A 27932-nucleotide genomic window follows, 5' to 3' on the forward strand; every position below is an offset into this window, starting at 1 on the left:
CTGTAATTACAGCTTCAGTCTCTCCATTCTCTTGACAGGACTGTGATTTACCCCAGGAAAGCAGAGAACTACAAGCCGGGAGGGAGGAAGAGGCCTGGACTTGTTTTCTTGCTCTGCCACCATGGCTTTGGTGCTTTTTGCTAAGACATTATCACATGCCTTCCAGGTCTTACCTATCTTACATTGACTTATTAGCCATGTAATCCTCCAGTGAAGTTGCAGCTTCTTCTGTGAAGAAGTGTTTTTGCAAGAACGTATTATATCCATTCCCTACAAAATGAGCTACTTCTCAACAAAGTTGCTGCCGCCAGCCTTGTGGATCTGTCAGGAGGCTTATGCTTATGTGAAGTTGTGGTAAAACATGTTACCCCAATGGACCTGACTGCTCTGAAGAGTTTTCTAGTATGTATCTGCCCTAAGCCTCAGCTTTTCCATTTGCCACCTGGAGCTGATAGTGCTATGGTAACACAAGAAAGCCACCTGAGTTCCTCACCCGGGAGATGGGTTTCATCTAAGGCAGTACTGCTGCTCGCAAGTACAGCTGCTCCTGCCCTCACCTCTTCCCTCCAGCGCTGGAAGGGAATCAGGGTCTCCTAACCACTTCTGCCACTTACACACAACTGCAGCCTTTTGTTGCTGACCTGGTAGAAGAACTAAATCTGACAAAATGAAGAAGGAAAGGGAAATGCTTCATTGATGATACAGGTGCAGGAAGGGCCAAGAAATGACATGTTTTGGTCTAGGGAATTCTTGACTTCTTTTACAGGTGCACAGACATGGCCATTCCCTTAGTCCCAACTGGAACCTTCCTTTCAAACACCTAGCTCATTTTCCGAGTGATCCACAGAACTCTGCAGAGAAATTTTAGTCTTGTGCCAGGTGGAGGCTTGCAGCTGACTACTCCAAGGTGGTAGCTTGCTGGAAGTGGGGAGTTCCTGTGGTGGGCTGGATGCGTTGGGAACTGCAGGCAGCTCACTGCCTGCCATGCGGGGAAGTGTGGTACAGTTAGAGAGTGGGGGGGTCTCGCTAGACATTGCTTGTGGCCTTTTTTATCTTCGTGGATCAGTGCTCTAGAGGCAGGGACAGTGAAACTTTGTGGTCAGTTGGCATGCAGCTCCATGAAAAGAGAGCGAGTAAGCATTGATGGGTACACAGTGTTAATACATGAATAAACATTAACGGGTACATAGTGTTAGTGTACAAGACATAAACCTACTGAGAAGGAAATGGGAGAAGATTGATTGTGTCCCACCTGTTCTATGTGAGAACTGAGGGAACAGAAAAGCTGTAGAGACCCTTGTGCATTTTACGTATTGTCAAAGTCTGTGGGCCTTCGAAAAAAGGGGACGATGTTTCTGGTGTGTGAACAGTCTAACCTGACCTGGTCTTCTCTGTACCTATAAGAAGTAATAAATATCACTCAGACCTGTATTGTCTGCATAACTTAAATGGATCTATAAGAATTTGTGTGACTAAGTTACAGTTAGAGGAAATATCTATCTACCTATCCTAGCAAATAAACACCCGTTGTTTTATATAACCAAGATTAAGATTAGATACTGCCCTTATGGGAAAGCTTTCCTGTTTGGAAATTGGATGTAGTTAATTTCTGATGGTAACTCATATGTTCTTTGTACGTTAGTAATTTGACACCTATTATTACATGACTTCATGATATCACTTATCCAAAAACTTGAAAAAAATATCACACAAGTTCCTTAAGATTTGGGTGGGGAAATCCCCAGACTCTACTATAAAAGACCTCCTTTGTCCCTTTGCTGTTACATCTGCTGGCTGAGAAGATGAAGCACGCACAGGTGGCTGTGCTGCTGCTTGTGCAAAGCATGAATGCTCTGGCTAGAGCAACGGCAACAACAGAAGCGGTAAGATGGGGGTGTTACAACCTGAACTTTGGTGCCTTCTTGTCTTCCCATGTAATTTAGATTGCTGAAAATTCTTTTAGGTTACTGGAAAATTACTAGACAAATGTTGAGATCTCTGCATGGAGAAAGTTTATAAAGTATTCCTCCATTCTTCCTGCAACTAATGTATAGGGACTGGATAATACATGTAAAAGTGAGGCACGGGTTTAAAATCAGAGTCAAATTCTGCCTTTGGTTAGATAAGTGCAACTCCCAGTGAGGATCTGAGTGGATATTAAATGCTCGGTGTAGCTTCTAATTAATTAGCAAGGGCTTATAGCAGGAAAGGATCCACATCTTTGATGTGGAAGGAGTTGGGAGGTGGGGGCTTTCCTAGTTGCATGATTGCTGTCACACTCTGTGACCAGGCACATGAAAGCCGTACTGGGTGTTTTTTGTGGGGTCGCGTTCCTCTTCCCTTATAAAACTGTATCTAGTTGGGCAAAAGAGAAATTCAAATCAAAGCCATCAACCGGAATAAAAGGCCCCTAACCCACAAAAACAACAACAAATCCAGGGAGGAAGGGAGACAAGAAAACTTTGGAAAATTACATTAGTGAAAGATTTGTTTTAATTTTGTACTGCCTCTTTTTTTAAAAAAATTAAATTTGGCATAAATTATCAGAAGAAAAAGGTTGAGAATAGATTAAAAGCTCTTGCAAATGAAACAGAAACATTGTGGCTTTGTTTGACCCAAAGTGACTGCTTTTGGGTATTTTTTAGTTAAAATTTGGAAAAAAAACATTTTGGCTTCCAATGACTCTTTCTGATTTGTCTGGTTTAGTCACCAGCCAGAAAAATCCTGTATGCCCTAGTTACATTTTTTTTAAGTTTGGGAGCACTGAGGATGCAGGCAGTGAAGTTAACATCTCCTGGGAAAGTGCTTTTATCTGCTCAATGAATGGAAAGTTACAAAAGTCAAGACGGAGGTAAATAAATGTTGATAAGCTGAGGGTAGAAAGCTTAATATGGAAGACACTTCTCCTCAGTCTGCTTAGCTTTAAGCTAGTCCCCAGTTTGTGTAGTTTACACAATTTGTGATGCTTTTTGCCCTACCACAGTTAATTGCTACTAGCTGCCCCTCTTCATTTTCAGTATAATCATATGAGCACACAAATATTTGTTCAAATGGGTTTATTTGACAGACCATCCTACAAAAGCTTGTTTACACTGTGCCCTTTAATAGACCTGCCCTTTGCTGGCCATTTGGATTTTCCTACCATTCCCTGGATCGGGAATTGGGCTTCAGCTGGGATTTGGGAAATGCAGAAAGACCCAGGGGTCCGCTGCAGGAGAAGCCCATTTGATGCTCCGTCTGTCACACCATTTGACATTGAGGGTGTCTTGCTGCAGTTCCCAGTTAGTGGTGAGACCCCACTATGGGTGACAGCACGCTGCATCATGCTGTGCACACTGTGCGTGGGGGACACAGCAGACCTTTGGAGACACACATTACAGTGCCAGAGTGACAGCCAGTCTCCTTGCTGTGTCAGGAAGGCCGGCACCAGACACAGATGAAAGTTAAAGGGGACGTATATTGCCTTGCTAAGTAGGACTCTCAAGGTGGACCTGGCAGTGCGGGGGCTTCTGCCAGTGCTCCCTCCCCGCGGTGGGATGCTGTCCCCTCTGTAGTGCTAGTAGCAGAGCAGGGGACATGTCCCAGCCATCACAGCTCGCAGCCTGACAGCTTGGCATGAAAGGGGCAGTGAGTCCTGTGCTGGGAGGCTGGAGCATGGGCTGGGTGGCGAGGAGCAGACATTCCTGCTGGGAGGACAGTAATCTCCGGATTTAGGGCAGAGGGACACCGTACTGTCATTTTAGACTGCCATGCAATCTGCCAGGGCTGCCTGTCAGAGCCCCAGCTCACACCTCCCGAGCAGGCTGCGCGTCCCCTGCCTTGCACTGGTCACACAGAGCCTTTCTTCAAGAGGAGGTGTCTGTGAAGTGACAATGTGCCCGGGGAAACGTTAGTTGCCTCAACAGCAGGTCAGATAAGCCAATTAATTTTACTGTTGCTGGGGATGGCTCCAAGAATAAAATCAAAGTGCTTTGGAGCTGCAGGATGGGGGCTAGCTGGTGGGGAAGGGACAGTTCCATACACAGGAATTCACACTGAAAAAGGCTTTCCTTTGCTTTTTAGACCCCTCGTCTCAATATGACGCTTCCACATCTGACTCAATCTAGCAAGATGACTGGCAACCTGCACACTCCCTCAAAGGTATAACCATTACTGTTCTGCAATAAAGTCCAGGAAAGAGCAAAATTAGGAACTTGTGTCCCATTTTTTAAATGCTACACAGTCACTCAGAGACTTAACCCTGATATAGGTACATCATTTAGGCTGCCCAGGAAGAGAGTTTAGGTGTTGTGTATCCCACATTTTAGGCAGTAGCAGATTCCCCAGATCATCAGTGCTGCTGCCATGTCATTTAATGACTCAAGTCACATCCAGTTCTCTGCCACGACCGTTGTGACTACTGAAGTCAACCCAGACATGGAACAGCTGGGGCTGTGGGGGTTTGATGGCAATGTACCGAACAGTTTGGTGGTTACAGCCTTCCTGGAGGAAGGGGAAGACTTCTTTTCAATTCTGTCCTCTCATGTAAACCAAAACAGGGCCTTGAAACTTACCTTCTGAGAAGTCCCCACTTGTGGTTGCTGGGAGTGAGAAAATCTTCGTTCTCCCTATTCTACTTGGCTGAAATTTTATTCAATTATTTGCTGATACAGGGACTTGAATCTGATTTCCGTGCCTCTGGCACAGTGCTCAAGTCCATGGTCTAAGGATTTCAGGGTTTGGTTTCTTTGCCTCTCTCTGTCAGTGACTGCTTAATAACGTGTTCGCTTTGGAGCAGATTCAATGGGACACACTTGTTCTGAATGGTCCTGCAATCTAGTATCAAGAACAGAGTTTTTCCAAAGCACAGCTCCAAATCAGACTGGAGATGGTAGACAGCTTGACAGCAGGTCTTCGTTGTCCAGGCTAGCCTAGTGTGGCACCTGGGATGTGTGGAGGCACCTCTTCTGAGGCAGAGTTAAGTTTCTGCCTCCAGTGGAGGGTTTAGAAAGTTAAATGGAGTCAGGAGTCTCTCTCTCCAAGTCTCAGTACCAGAACCTAAATCTCATCCATCTCCTTGCCCAGCTGAGGTGGTCTCTGTCCCTGCTGTGGCCTCTGTCCCTGATAAGTGGTTTCTGAGGATCCCATTCTATGTTTTAGGATGAGGGAGTAGCTAATTCAGAGCTGTGAATGCTGCTGGGCTACAGTGCAGCTGAAATTAAGTACTAAAATGGCTAGGCTGTTTTGAGGATGTAACCCTAAGTCCACATTTAGGCAGCTGAATAAATTTCCTATTTTTCAGAAAACCGAGTAACTCGAAAAAGGCTCCTACTCCCTTAAATTGAAGGGATGTGGGAAAGGAACATTTTTCATAGCTTCAAATATGTATTTGTAACAGCTTAATTTTACAGAGTGAAATGTTGCTGTCAAGTAAGTCCTTGCTGTAGGCTAGGACAGTTTGCTCTCTTTTAAGCATTCCGTATAAATTATTAAACTTTAAAAAACATACAACTCCATCAGAAGTAACAGCCTATCTTGTGCGTTTTTCTACAGGATGAGGGAAGGCATTTTTGGTATATGGTTGTCATTTGACTGGTATTATATTTTGATTGAAGCGCTTGCTGACCCAAGGGGCTTTTAACTAAACATTGCTTCTTGGTCTTGTCAACATCATGATCCCAATGTTTGTAATGTCAGTGGAAGAATAGAAGCAGTTCTGTGTGCCCAGGCTGTCTGCTCCTTCGGGGAAACTGTCTTTTGGCTTAGATATAAGCTGCAATTACTGCACTGAAGCTCTGCCTTCTACTCAAGGCTTTCTCCTAACACAAATGTTAGAATATAACGATTGTTTTTTATAGGGAGTTTAAATGCACAAATTGGAGTTTTTTGGGGAGATCATCTGAATACATTTATGAATGGCTTGTTTAGCACATGAAATAAGCATGGTATCTCTAGCTAAACTGATGGCTATATATAGTCAAGGCTGTAGTTTATTGCAGAGTATACAATGTATAGTTCACACTATATATGTATGGAAATGTATATACATATGTATAGTACACACTATGCTATACTATGTATAGTATACTCTCTAGGTATACACATACACGTGTATGTTACATTTGTCTTATACACAGAAAGGATAAAATACAATACCTTCCACACAAAAAGTGAGCATGCCAGTGCACAACAGTCTTATTAGAAGATGCCGAACCACATTTATTTCTTCTTTTGTTTCTTCCCCCTCCCCTATCTGTTTCTTTTGTTATTGCTGAGGAACTTGCCATCCCAGTTATGCCCATACGCAGAGGACTCAGAGGTGCAGAAGCATTTAAGTGACTTAGGAACCCTTTGGCTTTGATAACCACCTTGCAGGGAAATCAGTGAAAGTTATGGGCTGAGAAATGCTTGAATGCCACGAGATACTTCTTTGCTTCCTTTCACATTAAATGTCTTCGGCAGTCTGCCTATGACTGAAGTTTTAAGGCCCGTCGTGCTTGAATACTACAGATAAAATGTCTTTTCATGCTTTCTTTCAAAATGAGATGCATGCTCTTTGTTATGGCTGTGGTAAAGATTGCCAGAAGTGTGAACTGGGATCATTCCTGCTTGCTGCAGTTCTCTTCTTGGGCTCACAGATCAAGACAGCTTTGCTACTGGTCATCACTGCATATTCTGGACTGGTTTGGTGGTGAGGATGTTGGTTGAAATCACTGTGAAAAAGCAAGGGAAGAAGTGCTGCAATGTCAGTTTTCAGTAGATAGTTTTTTGTTTGCTTGTTTATTTTTAAGAGGGAAAGAGGAGAAAACACATAAATAACACCGGGATTTCTGCAAGGCAGGCGGAGAGATTATAGGAAGAGTATTTAAAGAGCAAATCTGTAGCTTTAAAATATGCAGCTGCATTGAAGTGTGTGCCAGAATATTTTAGAGTAACATCAAATTTCTTTATTAATAAATTTGTGATAGATTTATGAACGGGGAAGAGTTTTGTGTACAAACAAAAAGGAACTGCTCCAAACACACTCAGAATGCATCCCATTGCTTATAGGAAATTATGTGCTTCGGCTGTAAATTATGGCAAGGTCATGAATTGGCAGCCCTGACCTTTGCATGCACCATACACATTGCTCCAATGGTGATGCTTTGAGCATGCAAACAACCAGGACAAGGCAATTCATGCTAACGGCATGGGCAGTCGCCTTGCAAACTGTCCACAAATGTGGGTGGGTGGGCTGTGGAGGGTGGATGTTACATGTAATATTTTCTAGCAAAATAAGTATTTCTACCTTAGGCTGAGCCTGCACATTTAATTCATCACCTTTCAGCTGTGCATAATTAAATGCATATGTCTGTCAGCTAAGGCAGGCTGAAAACCTTCAAATGGAGCATTTTTCTTTTCAAAACTTTCCCCATTACTAGTTCTGTTTTGGTGCTTTCATCTCTATGGATGGAAATGACTAGATGATCTGATCAATTCAGATCAACAGAACAGTAACTATAAGACCTAACTTACTAAGTTATTATTTTCCTGCTGTTGTGTGCTTTTCTATCTGCTGTAAAAATTATTTCGTTATTTTAGGAACATTGTCTGCAAGATTGGGAAAGGAAGGACTATTATATACTTCTGTTTTTCCAATGGTAAAATCATTTAACTATTTTCAGAAAGATTTATGAGACTGAGTCATAAAAAATTGCTAGATATTTTGAGTTCCTTGGCAGAAAAAGGTGAAAGATGTCTAGCAACGAAGTTATTGATCTCATGGTTGTCACAGCTCATATTATTGTCAGACATTAGCTACTGAATTCAAAGGATAATATTAACACTTTTTTCCTTACATTTTTGTTATTGCAGCTCTTTGCCAATGTGCCTGGCACTATGGATGATGAGGGAACTTGCCAGTGCTCTGTGTACTTGCCGGATACCACCTTTCCAGTGCAGAAGGCTGAGCAATTGGAAATTATAGCCGCAACGCTCTCGGAGAAATTTGAGATAGAGCTTTCTCAAGTAAGGTGTTCTTTTCTCATAAATACAATGACTGTACATCTGCTAAAAAACGGTTGCCTGTGAAGAAAGTACAGCAGTCAGCCCTTTTCTGTGATGTGTCTTTTAAACAGCAGGAAAGAGGGCTCTGTAAGAACTAAGAGAAGGGTGACTTGAGATTTAATCTTTGACATTGTAGCATGCCATACATTTGAATATCCTTAGGTCTCTTTTCTAGGCCTTTGTAGCTAGAGGCATATGGCATTTTTGGAAGAATGGTTATGTTTTTCCTCTTTTGGCACAGTTTTATTCATTTGTGATTGCTAAACAGAGCTATAGGAAGCCAAGCCTCCTGCTCTTTCATGTGTTATTATTTGTATCAAGCCAGCCAGGTTGTAGGAGGGAAATGAAGGGAAAGAGGAGAAAGGTCACCACAGCCCAGAGTGAGGAAGTAGGTGAATATTTGCCTCTTCACTTCTTCTGCTCTCACAGATTAAAACAAATTTTAAAAAATCAAATATCTTCCTTGTCAACATCTGAAGCTGTGGCAGTGAGACTGCTGAATTATGCATTGCTGTTGAAGACAAACATACCTTCAGTACTTTGGCTGCTTGTTGCATGAATTCAGATCCGTTTTTTGAGGAACTCAGGCAAACCTACACATGCTGCAGTGCACTGGGTGAAGCTGCCTGTGAAGACAGAAATCTGTCTTTGACTTTTGATAGTGGATAAATATTCAGGATTCAGATTAGATGTCCAGCAGAAAGTGTTTTCTTCAGGAACTGAGCATCTTAAGAAATGAAGTGTCCTTGAATTAATCAGCAGAAAAGGCACAGCATTAAATTATAAATTCTAACCATAAATATTCATAACCCTCCTCTGGTATAATCAAGAACAGATAAGAAGTTGTGCATAAAAACCACAACAACAGGCGGAGGATCCTGTGGTAAGATCTTTCAGTTCAAATCATTTGTTTGGAAAGAACTAGAGCTAACAATGAAACACATTCAGCTGTCAGCAGGGATATGAAGGGCAAGCTGACAGAAGCCCCACTGCCTCCAAGCACAGGAGTTACCTGAGCCCCTGCATGGAGGGTTAGCTCAGAGTGAGTGACCCATGAAAACTGCTGAGATTTCAGGTCCCCATAATGTTCCCACTGTGGTCAGTGCTGGCATTTTAAGCTAGTTGTACCGAGGCAGGATCAGGGGCATGCTTCCCAGCCAGAAAGTTGGTGTGATTCTTCAGGGTGTTTGTGTACCAGCTTTCCCAGTCACTGGCCCCGGTGTAACCAGTCCCTTACCAGTACTTTCCTTGGAATGGTGCATGTTTCATTCAGGATGTGTGACTTATCTGATAGTGCCATGTAGTTCTGCAGAGCAGAAGTACTGCTGACCTCCTTGAGTGGACAACCTCAGATCTCCTTTGAGTTCAGTCATCTTGCCCATATGAAGACACAAGTTACTATAGATACCTAAATTCAGGTACGATTTTATGGCAACCTAATGCCTAGGTTGCCAGCTGATGTCAACTGGTGTAACTGTGTTGTCATCCTTAGGTGCCCAGCAGTGTACCACTGTGTAGATGCTGACCTTGGCTTTCAATTCTCCCTGCAGACAGCAAAAATACTCGACCTAACTCAGGCTTCACTGAATTTCATCCTGTCGACACCAATCATCCAAGCAGTGTTACAATGCATCTAGTTAGATAAAGTGTGACATATACTTTGGTGTGATATAGGCAAAGAGACACTTTGGGTCAGAAATGAAAATGAACAGATTGCATTTTGGTGTAACTGTGTGTGTAAGATTTCTCAGTTATGATGTTGTTTTTCTGTAGAAAGAAGAAAGCTGTCAAGCACTGCCCTATTGATATCTGAACTTAAGCAGTCTGAGATCTTGTGATGCATGAGTCTCCACGTTGTGGGAAAAATCATGCTTACACAATCTTGCGTATTACTTTAGTCATGGTAATACTCAGAAAGAAGCAAATAATGAAATAGAAGAAAGCCAAGCTCTCATTACTGATCATTATTAGGGATAATCCTGAGCAAATTCCTAGGGAATCTTGGTCAAACATAACCTAGTTGCACCACAGGGCTGGGAATTTCTACGGAGTACTTCCTTTTTTGACTGAAGATCTGTGCTTTGGTTGCCCTTCTAAAACACCCTTTGAAGCTCATGGGAGCTTTCCCTGGGTAAGAGCTGCAGGATTGGACCGTCTTAAGGATGCTTTCCATGTCCTAGAAGTCCCAGATAAACAACCTGATTGAATCGTTAACCTTTTGCCTGATTGTAGGCTAATTCAAAAAGCAAGGGGGTCCTTTTATAGAATCAGCAGGCAAGGAAGCTCACAGATAAAGAGATGCTCTCATGTGCCAAATGAGTACAAACTGTAGACTGAAAATACCAGAATAATTTTTCCCCTGTCACATCAACCTTTGCCAGCATAATTATGATTGCAGAAGAAAATTAACCTTTCAAAGCAAAGCAGGAATTGGCTGCTTCTCTCAATAGGAGAGGGGAGAGGACACCTCTGTAACAGGATCAGCACATGATCCCAAGGAGAGAAAGTGCCGTTCAGAACTTGGCTCACAACGGCCACAACATCCTCATGTAACAAAAACAGGAGAAAAAACCCATGCCTGCCCTCTACCAGGAACAGCTGTTTCAAAACAGATTAACCCGCAGTGGAATTCCTCTTGATGTCAGCTTGCAGACTACTTGCCAACCTTGCTCCTTACGGGTCTGTAGAAGTCAGGCCTGCCCAAAGCCAGTGTCCTGGGCTGAGTGACTTTATAGAGTTGCTGGTTTTGTCACTTCTTTCTTATCTTCTCTCAGTCCTCCCACTTTTTTTCTTTTACATCTTCATCTTGCACCTTTGTTCCCTCTTCTGTACTCTCCAAATGCATGCTGGGTAAGTGTCTGTTTGCATGCTGCAAAACCTGTTCTGATAAATACCAATTGCAGGTAAATGACACAGTAAATGAGCATTGCAGATTTTTCCTGCCCTTTTCATTCCATGAGGGTGACAATGCTTGGAAAGGAGTAAAAACTGAAACTGAGGAATTTTCTTCCTATGTATGCCTCACGTGGCTCCTTCCTATAGAGGGCTAGTACAGGCCCTATGCACTCATCATACCTCACTTTAGGCTTTTATGACAAATGTGGCAGCAATCAATACTATTTATTGGTCTGTATCCCTAAGTATGGGATATGCACAGAGTTTCTGTGCCAGCTTGTCAAGAGACAACAGCCAGTCCCTAACAGGTAGATGCAGCAGAAGAGCAGGGTACAGTACAAGCTGCTTAAACGTATCTGCCAAGCAACAGAGCAACACCATGTGCCTTTTTCAACTGGTATTTCTATATTACAGAATCTCTTAAGCCAAATCTGAGCAGGTGGGGATGTCCACACAGGGCATTGCAATGCTTGACGTATGTGCTGGATTTGTCTGCAAAAGCAGCGTAGACCTGTTAGAGCAGCACTGCTGAGAAAATGGTATTTGTCCAGTAATTTGTCAGGGAAGCTGTTAGCTTAAGTTCCTTGTGATGCTGGTGTGGCTGTACAGAGCACTGCAGAGTGCTGGAGCTAGTGCAGGCTCAACTTGTATATATCTCTCATCTGTACTCCACTGGATGGTGTTGATATGTCCTTAAGTGACCTAGATGGTTGACTGAATGAAAACTCTCTGATGTGGAAGGAGAACTTCAGGTCTGTGACCCGCAGCACTCTGCAATCAGGGCTGAAATAACTATGTATGCCTTGCTCCAGCCCTCAGCATTCTGTCCAGGCTCAGGACCCAGGAGAAACCTTCAAATTCACAGGTTTCTCACTAGTGAGTAGCCATCACTAATTCCAGCAGTCTGTTTATTTCAGTGGTTTGTAGATTTGGGCTTAATTGCATTATTGTTATTTTTATTATTGCTATTAGTATTACTATGAGAAAGGTTATTAATACCTAGATAGATTTCCAAATACCTATGTGATATATGTAGCTTCACACAGCAGTGCAGTTCTGTTCAGACATGGGCTTGCTTTTTATTTCTCAGGCTGTAATCATATATTCTTTCTTTTTTTGTTGTGCAAACTCTAGACCAGGGGTCCTCAAACTTTTTAACCAGGGGGCCGGCGTGGATGCAGTGGCAGGCAGTCATCTGCGGCTGCTTGGTTTCCCCCCCCAACCCCCGGTGGGGGGAGCGGGGGATTCTGTAAATACCGGGGGCTGGATAGAGGACCCTGGGGGGCCGTATCTGGCCCGCGGGCCGTAGTTTGAGGACCCCTGCTCTAGACACACAGTCTAAACATTACCCTTTGAAGATTTTTTTCAGAAGTTTTTTTCTGAGGATATCCAACTCCAATCTGATTTTGGTGATCAAGGAAAGTCTGAGGTCCAACTACATCTGGCTTTTCCAAGAACGTTGTCCAGTTTTTGCTACTATTCCCTCCTGAGCAGATGATGGTGACAGCTAGAAAAAGGGATCCCAGCTGTCTCTGTTGCCAGACACTTACAAGGAACTAGCTCTAAGTCTTTATATGTTATTATTTTTTATTCTTAATTGTAATAAATAGCTCAGTTACCCTGGCTTGACCCAGGAGATTTAGAGCATTCAGTGTTATGAGTCAGGGTGCTTCTGCTGCAGCTTATGGAAACTTGCCAGTTTCCGTATCAGAGCAGCGCAAAGTCTGGCTGCACACATTTAGAACAGAAGATCTGTTTCAAACTCTGATTTAAATGCATGGGATTGAGCAGCCCGGGTTTGGTGTATGTTACGTATGTGCATGCAGAGGTTTGGTAGTGGGTTCTTTCAGATTTATAGTGTAGTTATGCCACTATTGAAAGTTATTCTTTTGAAAACAGGGTCTTCTCTCTTGCAGTTCTACTTCTTAAGTCACATCACTGAATATCTTATGATCTTAAAGGATCCTTTCTGTCCTTCATGAATTTCCACACCATGAGTCCCCATATGTCCTCTTTGGTACAGAAGGGCTTCAATCAAATTTGAAAGGAATTATTTGATAACTGTGTTTTTGGGGGACCCTGTCCCAAGCACTGCTGCCAGAACAGCAAAAGAGGGAGTCTGTGGTCTTCACACCATGACAGGATTTTAGACACCTTTCCAGAGACAATGGGGAAAAAAAATTACTTTAATTTCATGTTAAGATAATGTGAAAATGATTGAGAGGATGTGGCCTAAAAATCTTTCAGCTGAAGAAGTAATAATTATGGAAGGCATAGTGCTATAGAGAGAGGGACTTGTACTACAAATGTTATCTGAGAGTATAAATATGGAGTTACTGGTTCAACAAACTAATTGTATTCATTTCTACTTCTTACCTCTTGTGATATAATTATATTGATTTAAGGGAAAAGAGACATGACTTTTATGAAGCATATGGAAGAGAAATTTCAAGGAGATAACATTTTCCAAGGAATGTCCCAAATCCATATAAAATTGTTAACATTGTGCATAACAATGTTTGTGCTGTGACCTTTACTTCAGTAGACCTATCTGTGAAAATATATTTATCTGGACAACTGTTCAACAGTTCAAAGGCTGAAAAGGCTGCTATGTAAATTACTTTAGCTAAAGCCTGCAATATATTTTACACTTTCATTTAAACAAGATTTAATTTTTAACACTGTGTTTAAACATTTTCCCCCCACCCAAAGACAAACCGCAAACCAGTTCTGTCAACTTTTGACACAATTCAAATGTACACAGGGTAAAATCCTATTTGGATTCAGAGTTAATAGGAAATGAAGTTGAAAAACATGGGAATCCTTTATTGCATTTTTCAGCCTCCTTGGGTTTCTTTTGTGAGATAATACACTGCAGATTTCCTAATAAAATTTTCACCAATGTATGTTCTTGGCATACTGAGGATAAAATTAGCTCACAGAGACAATATTGGCAAAGAATTAAAAAAATGGAGGACTGCAAGTGAAATTCTGCCTTCAGTTATCCCCAGGCGTTCCTGAGGGGACTATGTGGAACTGCCAACAATAAATGAGGGTTAAATTTCACATTTTTTTCTTCTATGTGATGCAAATTTCATTTATGTAGTGTATGTGAAGAACATATATGTCAAGTATGTGGAAGTTAAGCATGGGGTACTCAGAAATACAGTGAAGATGACAAACAGACTTGTCGTATTTGCTAACCTGGACATGAATATGTACCTTCTTTTTTTTCTTTCTTTAAGGTTAAGAAGTACTCAAAAATGATTGAACTATATCAGCAGCAAATCCTTAATATAACCATCAGAGTGGAGCATATGGAGAAGAGCAGTGTATCTTACACAGAACTGGACTTCCAGTTACTGAAAATGGAAATCAGTGACCTAGAGAGACTGGTCACTCAGCTGAAATCCAGCCTTGTTGGAAGCAATGTCATTGTTGAGCAAATATATTTGGAGGTATTGCCAAAGTCTTAATTAGCCGCAGAGAGTTCAAATATATAGATAGTCTATCCTTTCATTAGTGTTTATGTTGAGGAAATGTAGCCTGTCTCTACTGCAGCCAGTGGAATTACTTTAGCATTTCATCAGCATAAATTAAAAGAAAGCTTGACCTTAAACGTATTAACATTTTTTCCTTGATATAGAGCACAGAAAAGCAAAGAAACCCCCAAACAAATGGAGACCACTGTATTTTTGCCAAGTATCTGCCTGAAAATTAACAGTTTTGCATAGCATTAAGCATATAAGCTGATTGAATTATTATAATAAATATCAATTTACAGACCCCCATGCTTGAAGGCCTCTGTGCTTTAATGTAGATAATTAAAAAATTAGCTTCTGGTTGCTAGGGCAATGGCCCAATCAATATGAAATCAAGAACTGGGAAAGACTATCACCTTCCCAGCAGACTATAAATCATATTTTCAAAATTGTAGTTAATCACTCACCTAGAGAGAATAATTACTTCAGATGGAAAGTGAAATATCATTTCTCCATTGTCCTCTAGGTCATCAAGGATGTTATTGAAAACATCATTTATCTTTACAAATAAAAATCTCCAGATACTTTTGTAAGGCTGTAATAAGTACTTTTCATATATAATAGCTAGTACTTGCCTAAGACTTACTGGATACTTTTATATGACCTATAAAATAACACTATATTTTTGCATTATGTTATACAACTGAGTGTTAAAGCATTTCCTTATGGTCACATACCTCTGCTGGAAATGTAAAGTTCAGGCTAGCAGGATAAGGCCTATTCTTAGCGATATTTCTTAAAACCTGTTCTGTAGTATCTTTTGTGGTATGATCAACGCTGCCTGGAAATATCTGTTAAATAAAGTTGATGGAAATTTAAACTTGCCATCTTTTTTTTTTCCCTCTAGATCACAAATCTGACTATACTGGTAAATGAACTAGAATCACTGGACAAAAACAATGTCCTTGCAATTCGTCGACAAATTGTGTCTCTGCAGAATCGATTGAAAGAGTGTGAAGAGGCCACAAACAAAACTATAATACCCCCTTATTTCCCACCAGGTAAGCATTTCTGTTGTATATCAGATAAAAACCAACGTAATATATGGGTAGAACAGTGAATTCATACATTTCCATTTGTTAATTTTAAATACAATTGTAACGATACTACTTAGCTCTTGAAAAATGAGCAGACAGCTCCTGATGTTTCATCAACAGGTTCAAAAGGAAAACGAGGGCAGGAAACAAACTCTTCCAGACACAGTAGCTATTTTCAATGGGAAAAAGTTGTGATCTTCCTATCACCTGCAGCATGAAAAGCAAATCTCTAACCTCCTTCTCTTTTTAAAAACAATTACCTTTTTTGGGGGGGAAGCTATGCTTTTTTCTGACCAGCTTTGATTTTTAATAGTTCCTGTGGAAGTGACCTGTGTCATGGCAATTTTGCTCTAATGCTGCTTGGGAAATGTATGAGCAGCAGTTGATGTACTAAAGCTGTGGAATGCAAGCTCTGGAAGGTAGCTTTGCATGAAGATTACTTTTGCTTCACAGGCAAAAGATTCCTCTAAATCAGAAGGCCAAGAACCTTGGGGGAAATTCTGGTTTCAGGGAAATAAGTTGGAGCTGTATTACTGATTTCAAAGGAACTAGGATTTTATAATTTCCTTAACTAGGAAAGGTTATGTTCTGGGGCTTAGATCAGTAGTTCCTAGAGTGCAGTTCATACAAAAGTGTCAAAAGTCACAGGACTTGTGGTAATTAGTTTACAACAGGAATGATTTTTGTCTTGACATTGTGTTCAGTTTGAAAAATCACATTGTGAGTGAATCATAGTCTAGAGAAATTTTGAGAGTCAAATACGATACACTGAAGCAAACTGTTTAGGAAACAATAGTTTAGGTATGCCAGGTCAAGCATCCCACTTGCCAACAGACAGGAAGATTTTTCAAACTGTGTTGATCTCCTGTTTATACACAGGAGGTTCCTTTTGACAGGGTACTGTAAGAGAGAAAGTGCTCTGTTGTATACAATACCCAGGGGAAGGATCCTGCTTTTTCACATAAGCTTGTTAGCAGTCAGCTGGAAGAGCCCATGAAAAAGGAGTGGTGTCCTGCTTGCAAGGAGCACAGTTTTGCACCTACCAACATTTACCCCTTATCACCTTGGGGTCAGCTAGTTCAAACATCTCATTGGAAAAGTGAGAGGCAGAAATACAAGCTTCCCTTAGGGTCAGCAGCCTTTCCTATTGTGATCTCTGTAGGACTTTGTGGTGGTGCATGCAGCTGCTTCACTTCTCTGACAGGGTGCGTGGGTAACACCTTGTCTGGGGATCAGGCAGGAGGAAAAGCTGAAACAAAATTGTGCATTGCAAAACCTCAAGGCCTTTCTCTGCTCGTTATGGAAGGGCTTAAAGTGTTTCAATGAAAAAAAAAAAAGCAGCCATGTTTTAAAAGTGTTTGAAGGGCATCTTATTGATTTATTGAGGGTGATGGTGTGTGGAAAGAAACAATCTCTTTCTCTTCAAGCCTACAGCATGCCTTTGTTTTGGTGAGAAACTACTGGGCTTCAGAACAAGAATACTATGTCCTTCCATGAGTGATGGAGAAAGGGGCTGCTTTTATGCCTGGGTGGTTGGTGTGAGCGTCTGTGGGGCACAGGGGCTTTCCCAGAGTGGGACAGTGCAGCTCCATGCAGAATAGGCAAGTCATGTCTAGAGCAGTATGATAGCTCTGGGATGGGTAAATGTAACTGCACAAGGCTGTGCCCCTAACAGAATTATTTAGCATTGTTTCTCAGGGCATGGTGTGGAGGTGAATAGAGTTCATCTGGGACTAAAATGGTATTGCTTTAGTGTTGCCTTATTCCTGACTGTGTGGTCATTGCTGGCTCAGGCATCTTGGCATACATTGTGAGGGAACCACAGAATGGGAAATAACCTAGAAGGTCAAAACCCCAGGGTGGCATGAACAATGACAGCTCCATTGACTTCCAGAGAACTACCACCGCTGACACCAGCTGAGCACATTCTCTGGTGTTGCCTGTGAGTTTATCTTTTGCCCACAGCAGTAGGAAACCCAGAGGAGTTGTAGGGGGTGTGGGGGCATATTGCCATGGCCACCTTTAGGGTGAGGGTGATCTCTGAGGCTGGCACAAAGCAACTTCCACAGACTGATAAGTTTCCTGGCTTTTGGGTGATGCCAGCTATACACATAACCCAGGTGTTATGTAGGCTCAGACCCCTGCTAATCAATGCAGGACTTGCATATCCTGACTTTGTGTGCCTGGCAGGGAGCAAGTATTCTTTGGGCAGAGAACTTTGTAGAGCAATTGCATGTCCTGCAGACTGTATCTGAAAACAAGTAGAAGTAGTAAGATGTTATTGCTTGGGGAGATGGAGTAAGTACATGAGAGCTGCATTTTCTAGATGGTCATTTTGGAGGCTTTGCATGGATGCTCACACCTAGGCCTCTGAAGCTCTCTAGCACTCATTTATGCATTTGAACACAATTTCCATACTTTTTCTCTGCAAGCCTGATTGCCTTGAATTCCTGCCAAACCATTTGGCCTTGCCCTGCTTTTAGTTCATATTATATTTATAATGTTTCTATTAAACTGACTCTTTGTCCTGTTTTCAGATAGCGTTTTCTTTCCCCCTTAATCTTCTCTCCTACATATTTTGGGTAGTCAACATAAACTAGAGAAAGCTTGGCTAATCCCCAAGCTGCCTAAGACCATGAGTCTAAAGGCAAGTTTAATTAAAGCTTCTTGCTTCTCAGTGCTGTAGTACACAGCCCCTCTGACTCTGTCCCCCAAGGCTTTTGCTGCCGTGTTTCTCCGAGTGAGCAGGCCTGTTCTCCAACAACACAGCAGTAATAAATCACTGGTCTTCATTTGCCTTACCCTCCAACTGGAGAGGTGGGTGTCTGAGTGTCTGAGATGGAGCTCAGTAAATTAGTTAATCATCCTCCTCATCATTACTGGCTTTCCTGTCTGCAGCAGTTCCTGGCATCTCTCTCCTCTTCACTCCAGCGGGAAGAAACATTTATCCATTCGTTTTTCTTTTGTGCTGATCTCATCTGGCTGCATCAGGGCAGGTAGAGTGAGAAAAGACCCCAGGATGGTTCTTTAAGGACTCCGCAGCAGCTTCTTTGTCACATCTCCCTGAAATGATCTGAGAGAGGCAGCAGGGAGAAGCGAGTCAGATGAAACTCTCCAAGGCAAAAAAAGAAAGGAAAAAAAGAGAAAAGCTGGTTTTTCTGGCTTTTATACATTTAGAAATTTAGAAGGATTTCAAATTATTGATGAATAGGTCTCAGCAGGAGGAAGGCCTGGTGTAGCCTAATGCTGAAACTCAGGCAATCGTGTTGGAGTCTTAGTTAGAGTGATTTCGCTTTTACCTTATATATTACCTGCTGTGTTCCCAAGATGTCTGTGTTGAGTGTTTTGGATTGTGTTTTGAAATGAATACATCCGTACATAAAGAGGGAGACATGCCCACAGGCACCTGAAAAGAGCTGGCCAGTGCCTTCTCTCCAGGACTGCCTGAACAGCCCCTGGAGACACATGCATTTCTCCATTGGCCATGGAGGGAGCTTAGATGAGGCACCTGAATTTTTAGTTGCCTGAAGGTAGGTCAGATGAACTCCAGCCCCTCACCTCATCCCCTATTAGGTACTGACAACGTAAATCTTCTCTGACACAGCTGTCAGCCTGTGTCTGTGCCCCATGATCCTGGTGAAGACTGAGGTGTCTGTGTGGGTTCCTGTGTCAGGAATGAGCCTTTCCCTGAGCAGCACCATCTCCTGTGTCTCAAACCATAATAAGGCTGGTAACAGCTCACACATCTGGATGCAGTGGTTCATCTGATGGGAAAGGAAGGCACATCTGGTGCTTGGGAGCATGTGTGAGAGTGTATCACCAGCCTGCTCCTTGTCTCTGTGCCCCTCATGGGAGTTCCTTTAAATGTGGGTCACACCTTGCCTTTGGCTGCATAGGCAAACCGTGGTCCCTTCTTTTCTGCAATCAGATGCAGCTGCTTGGTGGGGGAAGGCTGCTGGGGTTTTCTTGACACCTGTATTGTTGGAGTGAGAAGCTGATGTGGTCTGTGAGTGCTTCAGAGTGAAGCAGGTAAAGCAAGACCTCATACTCATGTCTCATGCTCAGTTCTGCAGCCCGTTAGCCGAGCAAGTCAGGCTCCCTCCAGTCCTGACAGCAAAGTGCCAGCTCCTTTTCTGATGAATCAGAAGGGTTAGTAAACAACTGAGCTGAGATACTGGCTCTTTATGTAGGGAGAAGGAGAACTATGTGTGTATGTACCTATATTGTCCTCCTCTCGCCTGCTTGCTACATAAGCATGAAACAAAGGAAAGCAGAAATACCAGGACATCATTTATCAGTGGCCCAAAACAGCAGAGAAAGGAGTTAAAAACTTGAAAGTTTGAATAATGCATATGGATTTATTTCAAGTACCTTCTAATATTTACAAAATTACATGACACTTTGTTTCCTTTGTGCATTTTCCCTCCCCCCAAGATCCAGACAGGGAGGCAAGTTTAGATTAAATAAACAACACTGAATTTTTCTGAACCAGTGCAGAAGACAGATCACCCCCTGACTACCACAGAGTTTTCTGGTTAAAAAGATAATAATTCTGGGAGAGTTTTCAGAGAAATCAAAATCAAGCACATACTCTATAAAAACCTCAGACAATTTTTGATGTCATTAAAACGGAACATGCTTCTAACTTTATTTTAATAATTCATTGTTTCATAAATAAAAACCAAACAAGTGTTCAGCAGAGAGATCTCTTTAAGGGAAGAAATAATAATTTATTATTTCTTTTGTAAAAAAAGGTCTCATTGCTGAACACACGTTTGTTTTTTATTTATGAAACAATGTATGAATTATTAAAATAAATCTGGAATTGTGTTGTGCTTAATGACATGAAAAATTATTTGAGGTCGCATATAGATGAGCTTAGCAGTGCTTCACTACCTGCAAGCCTCGGCGCTATATTTTTCTAAACAAATCAAGAGTTTTAGAGCATTTAATAACCATTTAATTCTGAGATAAGTTTATTGTGATTTAAGCACAGTAACATATTCAATATGTCACCAGCTTGAAAGAAGCCCTCGTGCCAGAGGTAACAATACATAATAGAGCTATAAGAAAAAAACAGTTCAAATTGATTTATGGAGTTGGCAGGCTGCAAGCCATTTTGCACTGTCTGCCTTAGCTTGCTTTCTTTGCATGGGTTGAAGTATAAGCACCTCCAAACACTGATATCTGTGTGCAGTGCTGAGGCCGCGTTACTAGCCATGCTACGTGCCATTTCCAGAGATGCAGCCTGGCTAGCCATACATCAGCGCCTTCCTTGTGCTATATTTGGAAATTAGGTTTCTGCTCCAGGGCCTCATCCTTTCTAAAGCACTTAAGTGCATGCTTAAATGCTCATCTGCTCCGAGCCAGGAATGTTGATTTGCATCGACTCTTGGTGGCACAGAAGGAAGCAGTGTTCAACCAGGGTCATCCCATGTTCCAGCTGCAAGAATCCCAGGACACAAAATGAGTTGGGGGAGGAGGTGGGATTATTCACAACTCATGTCACCCTCCCTGCCATGAGCTGGGCACTCATTAATGTAGAGCTGCTCCCATGGGCAATACTGACCCCAAGAAAGTTGCCAACGTGGCCTGGGGGCACAGGGGTTTAGCTCAGCATACCAATTTGCATTTAATATAAAGCTGCTCCCCACCGTCCTCATAGATGTTGAGGGGAGGCTGCAGGTGAATCACATGTCCCCCGAGCCACTAGTGCAAGACAACTCAAAACTGTGAGAGGTGAAGGTGTTATGTAGCGGAAGGAGAGAAATACTACATTTCGAGAAAGGAGGAGATGTGGAGAGCTTCACTGCTCAACTCGACTGTACATATTGGCACAGATGTTACCCTTTTGCTTAGACAATTCTAACGTTCAGGCCACAGGTTTCCCCTGGAGGCAGAACATCTTTCCCCTGGGCAAAACAGATCAAAACAAGATTTCTCTGCATTTGCTGCAGTCTGTTTTCCACCAAATATCTCGTTTCCCAGACCTTTTCCAAGTAGAGTACGGCAGATTGGTCTGTCTCTGCATTTCCTTCAATCAGTGGGATAGACTAGGATGCCTTTGAGGACAAGATGCTTCCTGAGCTTTTTATGTTGGTGGATTTAGGAGTTTTCAGTTCAGCTCTATAAGTATCGTCTGGCCTTGCTTAGGGATGGCCAGCTTTGAGGGCAAAGGTAAATTCTTTCTTTGTTATTTCTCTTTTTTCTTTGTGCTAAGACATAGATTATTTATATGCTAGACATCCATTTATATGACTGAGCGTACAAACAACCATTCTTTTCATACAAGCTGTCAGGCAATCATGACATGGTACCCATGCAAAGTATTAAAACCTCAAAAGATAAGTTTGACTTTAATCATTGATACCATAGCTGGTGATGCAAGGAGTTCCTGTGCTGAGGGAGGTATTATTAATATCAAACAGTTGTGGCCATTAATTGACATGTGAAACTTGGGTCTGTTCGTATCATACTCCACCTTTAATAAGGAAGGCTGTCGAGTGACTAGAGCACCCCACTGGACTGGGATGCACTGGAATACCACTATGTTTGTCAGGTGGTGCCAGTCGCTTGACATCTCCGTCTTCATTACCTCAGGTGAACATATCCTTACAATGAAAAATCTGGGACACTTTTGTGGCAGTAATACAAAAAGCTAATGTTAACACTTGGAAAAAAAGCATGCTGGTTTTTGCCAGTGGCGGCTTTGGACTCATTAAAAGCCCATGGGCATTTCTGAGTCGAGGATTTTTTCCACCAGTGACTTTTACAATATTGAGAATTTATCAGGAAACAGTAATGTCACAGCCATTCACCAGAAGTAAAAGGAAAGTATTTCTTTTATTTCCATGATCCTGGAAATGGCTTCACAGTTGATATGTGGAAAACAGAGCTGTTCTGGTTCAGCTTGAAGTCATAGTCTCTTTAGAGTTGCCTCACATGAACTTGGACTAATATCTGTCTACGTTTCCTAGGCTGTGGTTGTTACTGTCTGCAGATTTCTTTGAGGGCCGGAGGTGGAAGACACCATGTGGCTGTGATGCACTGTTGTAAAGCTGTAATTCTGACAGCAGAATGCTAATCTGAAATGTGACTCTGGAATTACTGTTGTTGCTGCTCCTTCCTTCCCCTCTGAAGTGAAATACACAAAAATCAGATACTTCTCTCTCTTTTCCCTCTGTCTCTTATGCTCTCAGTTCCACTGAGGTAGAAAATAACCTAAAAAGCTTCTGAAATTTTATTTTCCAAGGGATTTCCTAGTGCATCAGGCTAGGGTACATCAGATGGGTAGATACAGAATTCTGTCCCTTGTCTGGACAGCACAGTAAGCACTTATTTTCTGCAAATTAATCATGAGGATGGATGCCTTTATCTTTTCTCCCCCCGCCCCCCCCCCAACAGCCGTAATAATATGCATTTTATTTTTTTCCCCACTAACTTTCTGAGTCAACTTGGAATACTTAGTGCCATCCGGTTGCTGACCTTGGGCCAAAATGAGCCTTACACATAAAGCTATGCATTTATGCCTATGCTTTGCCACAAAACTAATCCTTAGTAAACACACTCTAGAGGCTACAGTATGCAAAACTTCTCTCCTAATGATGACATTTGGAAAACCTGATTTTTTCTCTTCATTTGCAGGTAGCTGCAATCATCGTGGACTGCTGAATGTTAGCCAGCCCTATATTGTAAAGCTGAACTGGAGAGGATTTTCCTACAAATATGGTTCCTGGGGTAGAGATTACTCTCCCTCTAACCCAGAGAGGGAAGTCTATTGGGTTGCACCATTGAACACGAATGGGATATACTTGGAATACTACAGAATTTATAGTTCCTTTGATGATTTACTGCTGTTTAAACCCATATATGAAAGTAGAATAACATATGGGGAAGGAAGTGGTGCTGCCCTTTATAATAATTATTTGTACTATCATGCTTATAATTCAAGACATATGGTGAAGCATAATTTTAAAACAAACACCATGGTTTTGAGGAAGGAGCTTCCAGATGCTGTTACTGGTAACCGTTTCTCTTATGCAGGTGTTTCATGGCAAGACATGGATTTTGCTGTGGATGAAAGTGGGTTATGGGTAATATATTCAACAGAACGTAGCATGGGCAACATTGTGATTAGCAAACTCAATGAGACTACACTTGATGTGGTAAATACTTGGCAGACAAGACAGTACAAACCATCTGTTTCCAATGCTTTCATGGTATGTGGTGTTCTGTATGCCACAAGGCCAATGAACACTAGGAAAGAGGAAATCTTCTACACATATGACACGGCTACTGGCCAAGAAGGTCGTATTAGTGTCATTATGGATAAAAAATTAGACACAGTCCAGAGTATTGGTTATAACCCCACAGATCAGAGACTGTATGTTTACAACGATGGTTACCTTCTAAGGTACGATACGACCTTTCAGTCTTAGTGGTTCAGTGACGTAAGCATGCGATAAAACTGGCAGCAACTAAAACAAGAGATCCAATACAGCTTTAGCCAGTGCTATTGCCAGTTTAGAGTTCATCTGGTCTGATGTACTATGTCTGTGGATGTTGTATATATACATATTACTTATGCTCTAAAGGAATTGCCCACTCTGGTCGGTAGTATTGCTGGCAGCAGTGTTTGGCATTACTGGGTTCTTTAGGTCTCGGTTGGTGTTTATTGGTGGTTGGTGCTGTATGATTGTCCTTCCTCTAAGGGTAGATTTACTGCATAGATTTAGTGCATTTTGTTAACAGGAATCGATGGACACAGGCTATCTACTGACCAAGAAGTTAATTACCCACTGATGTGTATTTGTCAGTGTAACACTGGCAAGGCACCCAGAAAATGAGAATGAATTTCCACTGATCTTCAGCAGAGTGGATTGAGGCCTCAGAGGAATTAGTCAAAGGATTAAAATAGTACAGGGAGTAGACTTGGTTGGAAGACAGCAACCTCTTTGTTCAGTGGAAGCAGCAGTATCTGGCTCAAGGCTTCAGGAGAGAGGGTGGAAGTGCACTTTGCTGTTTGAAGTCCTACCACAGGGATGGAAGAGAAGGCGTCAGGGCAGGGACAGAGCTCACTGCCCTTACCATCACTGATGCAGTGGGACAGCTGCACCTGGGCCCCCACCTGCAGCTGCTTCCTAGCAGCTCAGCCCTCTCCCAAGCTGCTACAGCACCAGGCTGGATTCTTGGAATGACTGTGAGGGAGAAACTGGCAGCAGGGCTTTCACCAGCTTTCCCTCTGTCCCACTCTGCTGCCTTTAGCAGTTCTGTGTGCCTAAACCTGGCCTTATGAATGGTTTTACTGCAATCTAGCCATGCTTTGCGGTCACCATAGCCCCATTTTCCTGGCAGTACAGTGAAACAAACTCTGTTTTCCTTTCCTTTATTCTCTTGTAAGCTGATGTAAATCCTCCTGTTGACTTTATTGGCCACAAGTGGCCTTTAGGTGTATATCATGCATTGCCATAGAATGACAGTCATGTTATTTAATGTGCCTCTATGCAACATTTTTGCGGTTCTGTAATTAGATTCCTGAGAGCCTTGTTAGTGTAGGGTCCAATTTGTTCCCTGGGTAATTCTGTCTTACAGCAAGGTAAGAGGTCTTGTGGAAAACAGAAGTGTGGTCAAGCTAGCTGGATATATGTATTGGGTTTTTTAACAGGTATTGTGTAACAGTTTCTGAGTGTGTGCACTGTAACGTCTTACATTCATCATGTCAGAAAGCAGGCTGAAAATCTGAAATTCAGAGCTCTACAATGATGAAGAAAGTGGTTCATGTGGTTCCTTTCTTCTGTTACCTATGCAATCATGTCTGTGTCCTCTGATAATCAGAATCAATACATATGCAAACAATTGCTTTTTTTTAAATAAAAAAATATATTTTCAAAGAATCTCAGCTGTGCTATAGAGCAATGTAAAGCTGCTTGTGACAAATAGGTAACTTCTGGGATGCAACGGGATGCCAGGGCACCAAATGTTTGAAAGAGGACCATTGCACTCACTTGGGCTCCATGTGCTTCAGTAGCTCTGTGAACAACATAGAAGTGTGAATCAGTATGTCAACAAGTACGTAAAAGGAGCTTTATTTCCCCACACAGAAATATGTTAGCTGGTTAGGGTAACATTTCTGCATCAAAGCTGAGATGTTACTTGAGATATCGAAGGCTGATGAAATGATGATACATTTTGAAGCCAGGTGCTGCCACTTATCAGGTATCAGCATCTGTTTCTTGGAAACCTGTGAAATGAATTTGAAAGCCATGGAGGCATTGATGCAGTAATCTGATCAGTCAGCACAGGCGGTGCTGCTGTGTGAATAATCCGTAACAGCCCAAGTAAGGATTTGGCTGAGAAAGGAAGAAGAAAATACTGCAAAAATATTTTCCCCTCTATATCTGCATGTGTGTCACAGAAGGTGCGCAGCTTTCCACTTATTATCAAGAAATGCTGTCAGCACGGGCCTTGAGGCTCTTCAGCTCACCACCATTTAGGGAGGGAGTGGGTGTCAGCATGGAAGTGACTGACTAGTGAGTGGACTGGGATTCTCAAGTCCTCCCTGGGGACAGGTCCTCATGGTCTAGCTTTCTCCCCTTTGGACACAGCAGTCAGCCTCAGGTCTAGAGGCTTCCATGGTGGTGGTGGCAGTGGGAGTGGCATGGCTGCCCACTGTGCCAGGAGCAGGGCAGCTGGGGAGCATCAGGGCAGCTCCAGCCCTGGGCATCGGGCACCTCCCTGGGGACAGGGACAGGCTGAGGTTGGGCTGGGACATGGGCCCACGGGTGAGCCTGGCTTGGCGGTCCCCACGGCCTGGCAGGGCAGGGCTGCAGGGACCTGGAGACCAGCCCTGCTGCTGCAGCAGTGGGGCTGACAGCCCTAGGGGGCTGGCATGGGGTCCTGGGCAGTGTGGGGGGAGCCCCAGAGGGGTAGGTGTGGTGGGAAGTGAGGCACATAAGTGCGCCCGAGGCCCCAGCAGCGTTCCTGTTAATATTGTAATAGGCTTTGCAGAATTGTAGAAAGACCATTGTCCTTTTAAAAACAGAAAAATAAAGGCACGAAATGACTGTATTTCAACTCTTGGCCTATTGATTTGGCATCTCCCCATGGAGGTTTTGGGGTATATAAACAATATTGAACATAAATAGCACTGGCCACAGAGCCCGAAGGAGAGGACATCTGTCTGCGTGGTGACACAGTGAACTGCAGTACAGGAACTTCGATGCAATTTCACACCACCTAACTTGAGGCACCTAGGGCAGGCACCTTGGCTCTGATCTGTGCAATGACTGCACACAGTGAGAAAGGGATCTGCTGCAAAGGAGCAGTTCAAGAAGAGGGAATAATACATCTTTTCACTTCTTCCCTTAGACTTGTCCTTTCAGGCATTGGATGAAGGTGGTTCAGTAGAGCTGGGTGTTAAAGTGTGTTTTTGAGCTGGCTACAGCACACAACTTTGGGCAGGCTTCACTCACTGTCCCTGTTGCCCCCTCTCCTGTAGCTGGTGCTACCTCTGCTTTTTCTGGAGGGTGTTTCCTCCTCTCCTTCCTCCTTGGACATGGAGAAGACCTCACCCCCATGCTTCCCAGCATGGGCTGTTACTGGTTTGGTGGCTCCACACCACTTCTTGATGGGGCATTTCCACCCAGACTTTCCTTACACCCACTGACCTCCACCCCCCCCACCCCCAAGTCTATTCAAAGTGACAAATTCATCCTTTTTTGCCTTTCACAGTCTTTCCTGGTCCCACCTTTTCTTTAACAAATTAGATACAAGCTCTTTATTCTTTGGTCCAGGACTTTCACATTCTTCAGCTCTCAGCAACTGTGTCACCTGAATGTCCCTGCTTTGCTGCCTAAAGGATGCCAATCTCCTTCATCCTCCTGTTCTGTTGTCACACACCTTTCCCGTTATTCCACACCGATGCTTTTCTCTGGGATGCCTTCTCCAAACAGATCTATCGGCTTCCCTGGGCTCCTCCGAATTTCTCATGAATTTCTCGGTGAAGCTCCTGATAAATTGCCAGCTGACTACAGCTAACTTGTTGCCTTTCAGTAGGAGACTGGTATTTATTTGCATCATGTATTCAATTAGCTGGCACATGCGAGCATAAAGCTGGCACATATAAACTCTCTTATTATTCATTCCCGTATGTCACTCCCTGACTCTGTTACATTCACTTGTTATATCTTGTTTTAAATGGAGATTGTATGTTCCTCAGGGGAAATACCTGTCTTTTAGTTTGGGGTGGTACAGCGCCTAGCACAATGGGCTGCTACCTTCCTCCTCTCTCCTAGGTACTTCTGAGCAACAAACAGTAAAAAGCAGGGAGAGCTGGCTGGGGATTGTTGTATGCATCTGTGTTTTTGTCTGAATTTTCATGCATGCTGCTATGTGTGCTGCATATAAATTGGCTTTGAAAAGTAGGCAAACAATA

At 42.7% G+C, this 27932-nt stretch overlaps 1 protein-coding gene across 1 annotated transcript; it reads left to right on the forward strand.

Moving 5' to 3' along the window:
• Nucleotides 1–1802: 1802 nt before the first annotated feature.
• Nucleotides 1803–26343, forward strand: OLFM4 (olfactomedin 4). The gene is made up of 6 exons (XM_040584648.1): nucleotides 1803–1883; nucleotides 4063–4140; nucleotides 7834–7986; nucleotides 14166–14378; nucleotides 15310–15463; nucleotides 23144–26343. Exons 1-6 carry the CDS (start codon nucleotides 1803–1805, stop codon nucleotides 23935–23937), a joined length of 1473 nt encoding a protein of 490 aa, XP_040440582.1. The 3' UTR covers nucleotides 23938–26343.
• The last annotated feature ends 1589 nt before the right edge of the window (nucleotides 26344–27932 follow it).

Source organism: Falco naumanni, chromosome 2, assembly GCF_017639655.2.
Source record: "Falco naumanni isolate bFalNau1 chromosome 2, bFalNau1.pat, whole genome shotgun sequence".
In the NCBI taxonomy this organism is placed as follows: Eukaryota; Metazoa; Chordata; class Aves; order Falconiformes; family Falconidae; genus Falco; species Falco naumanni.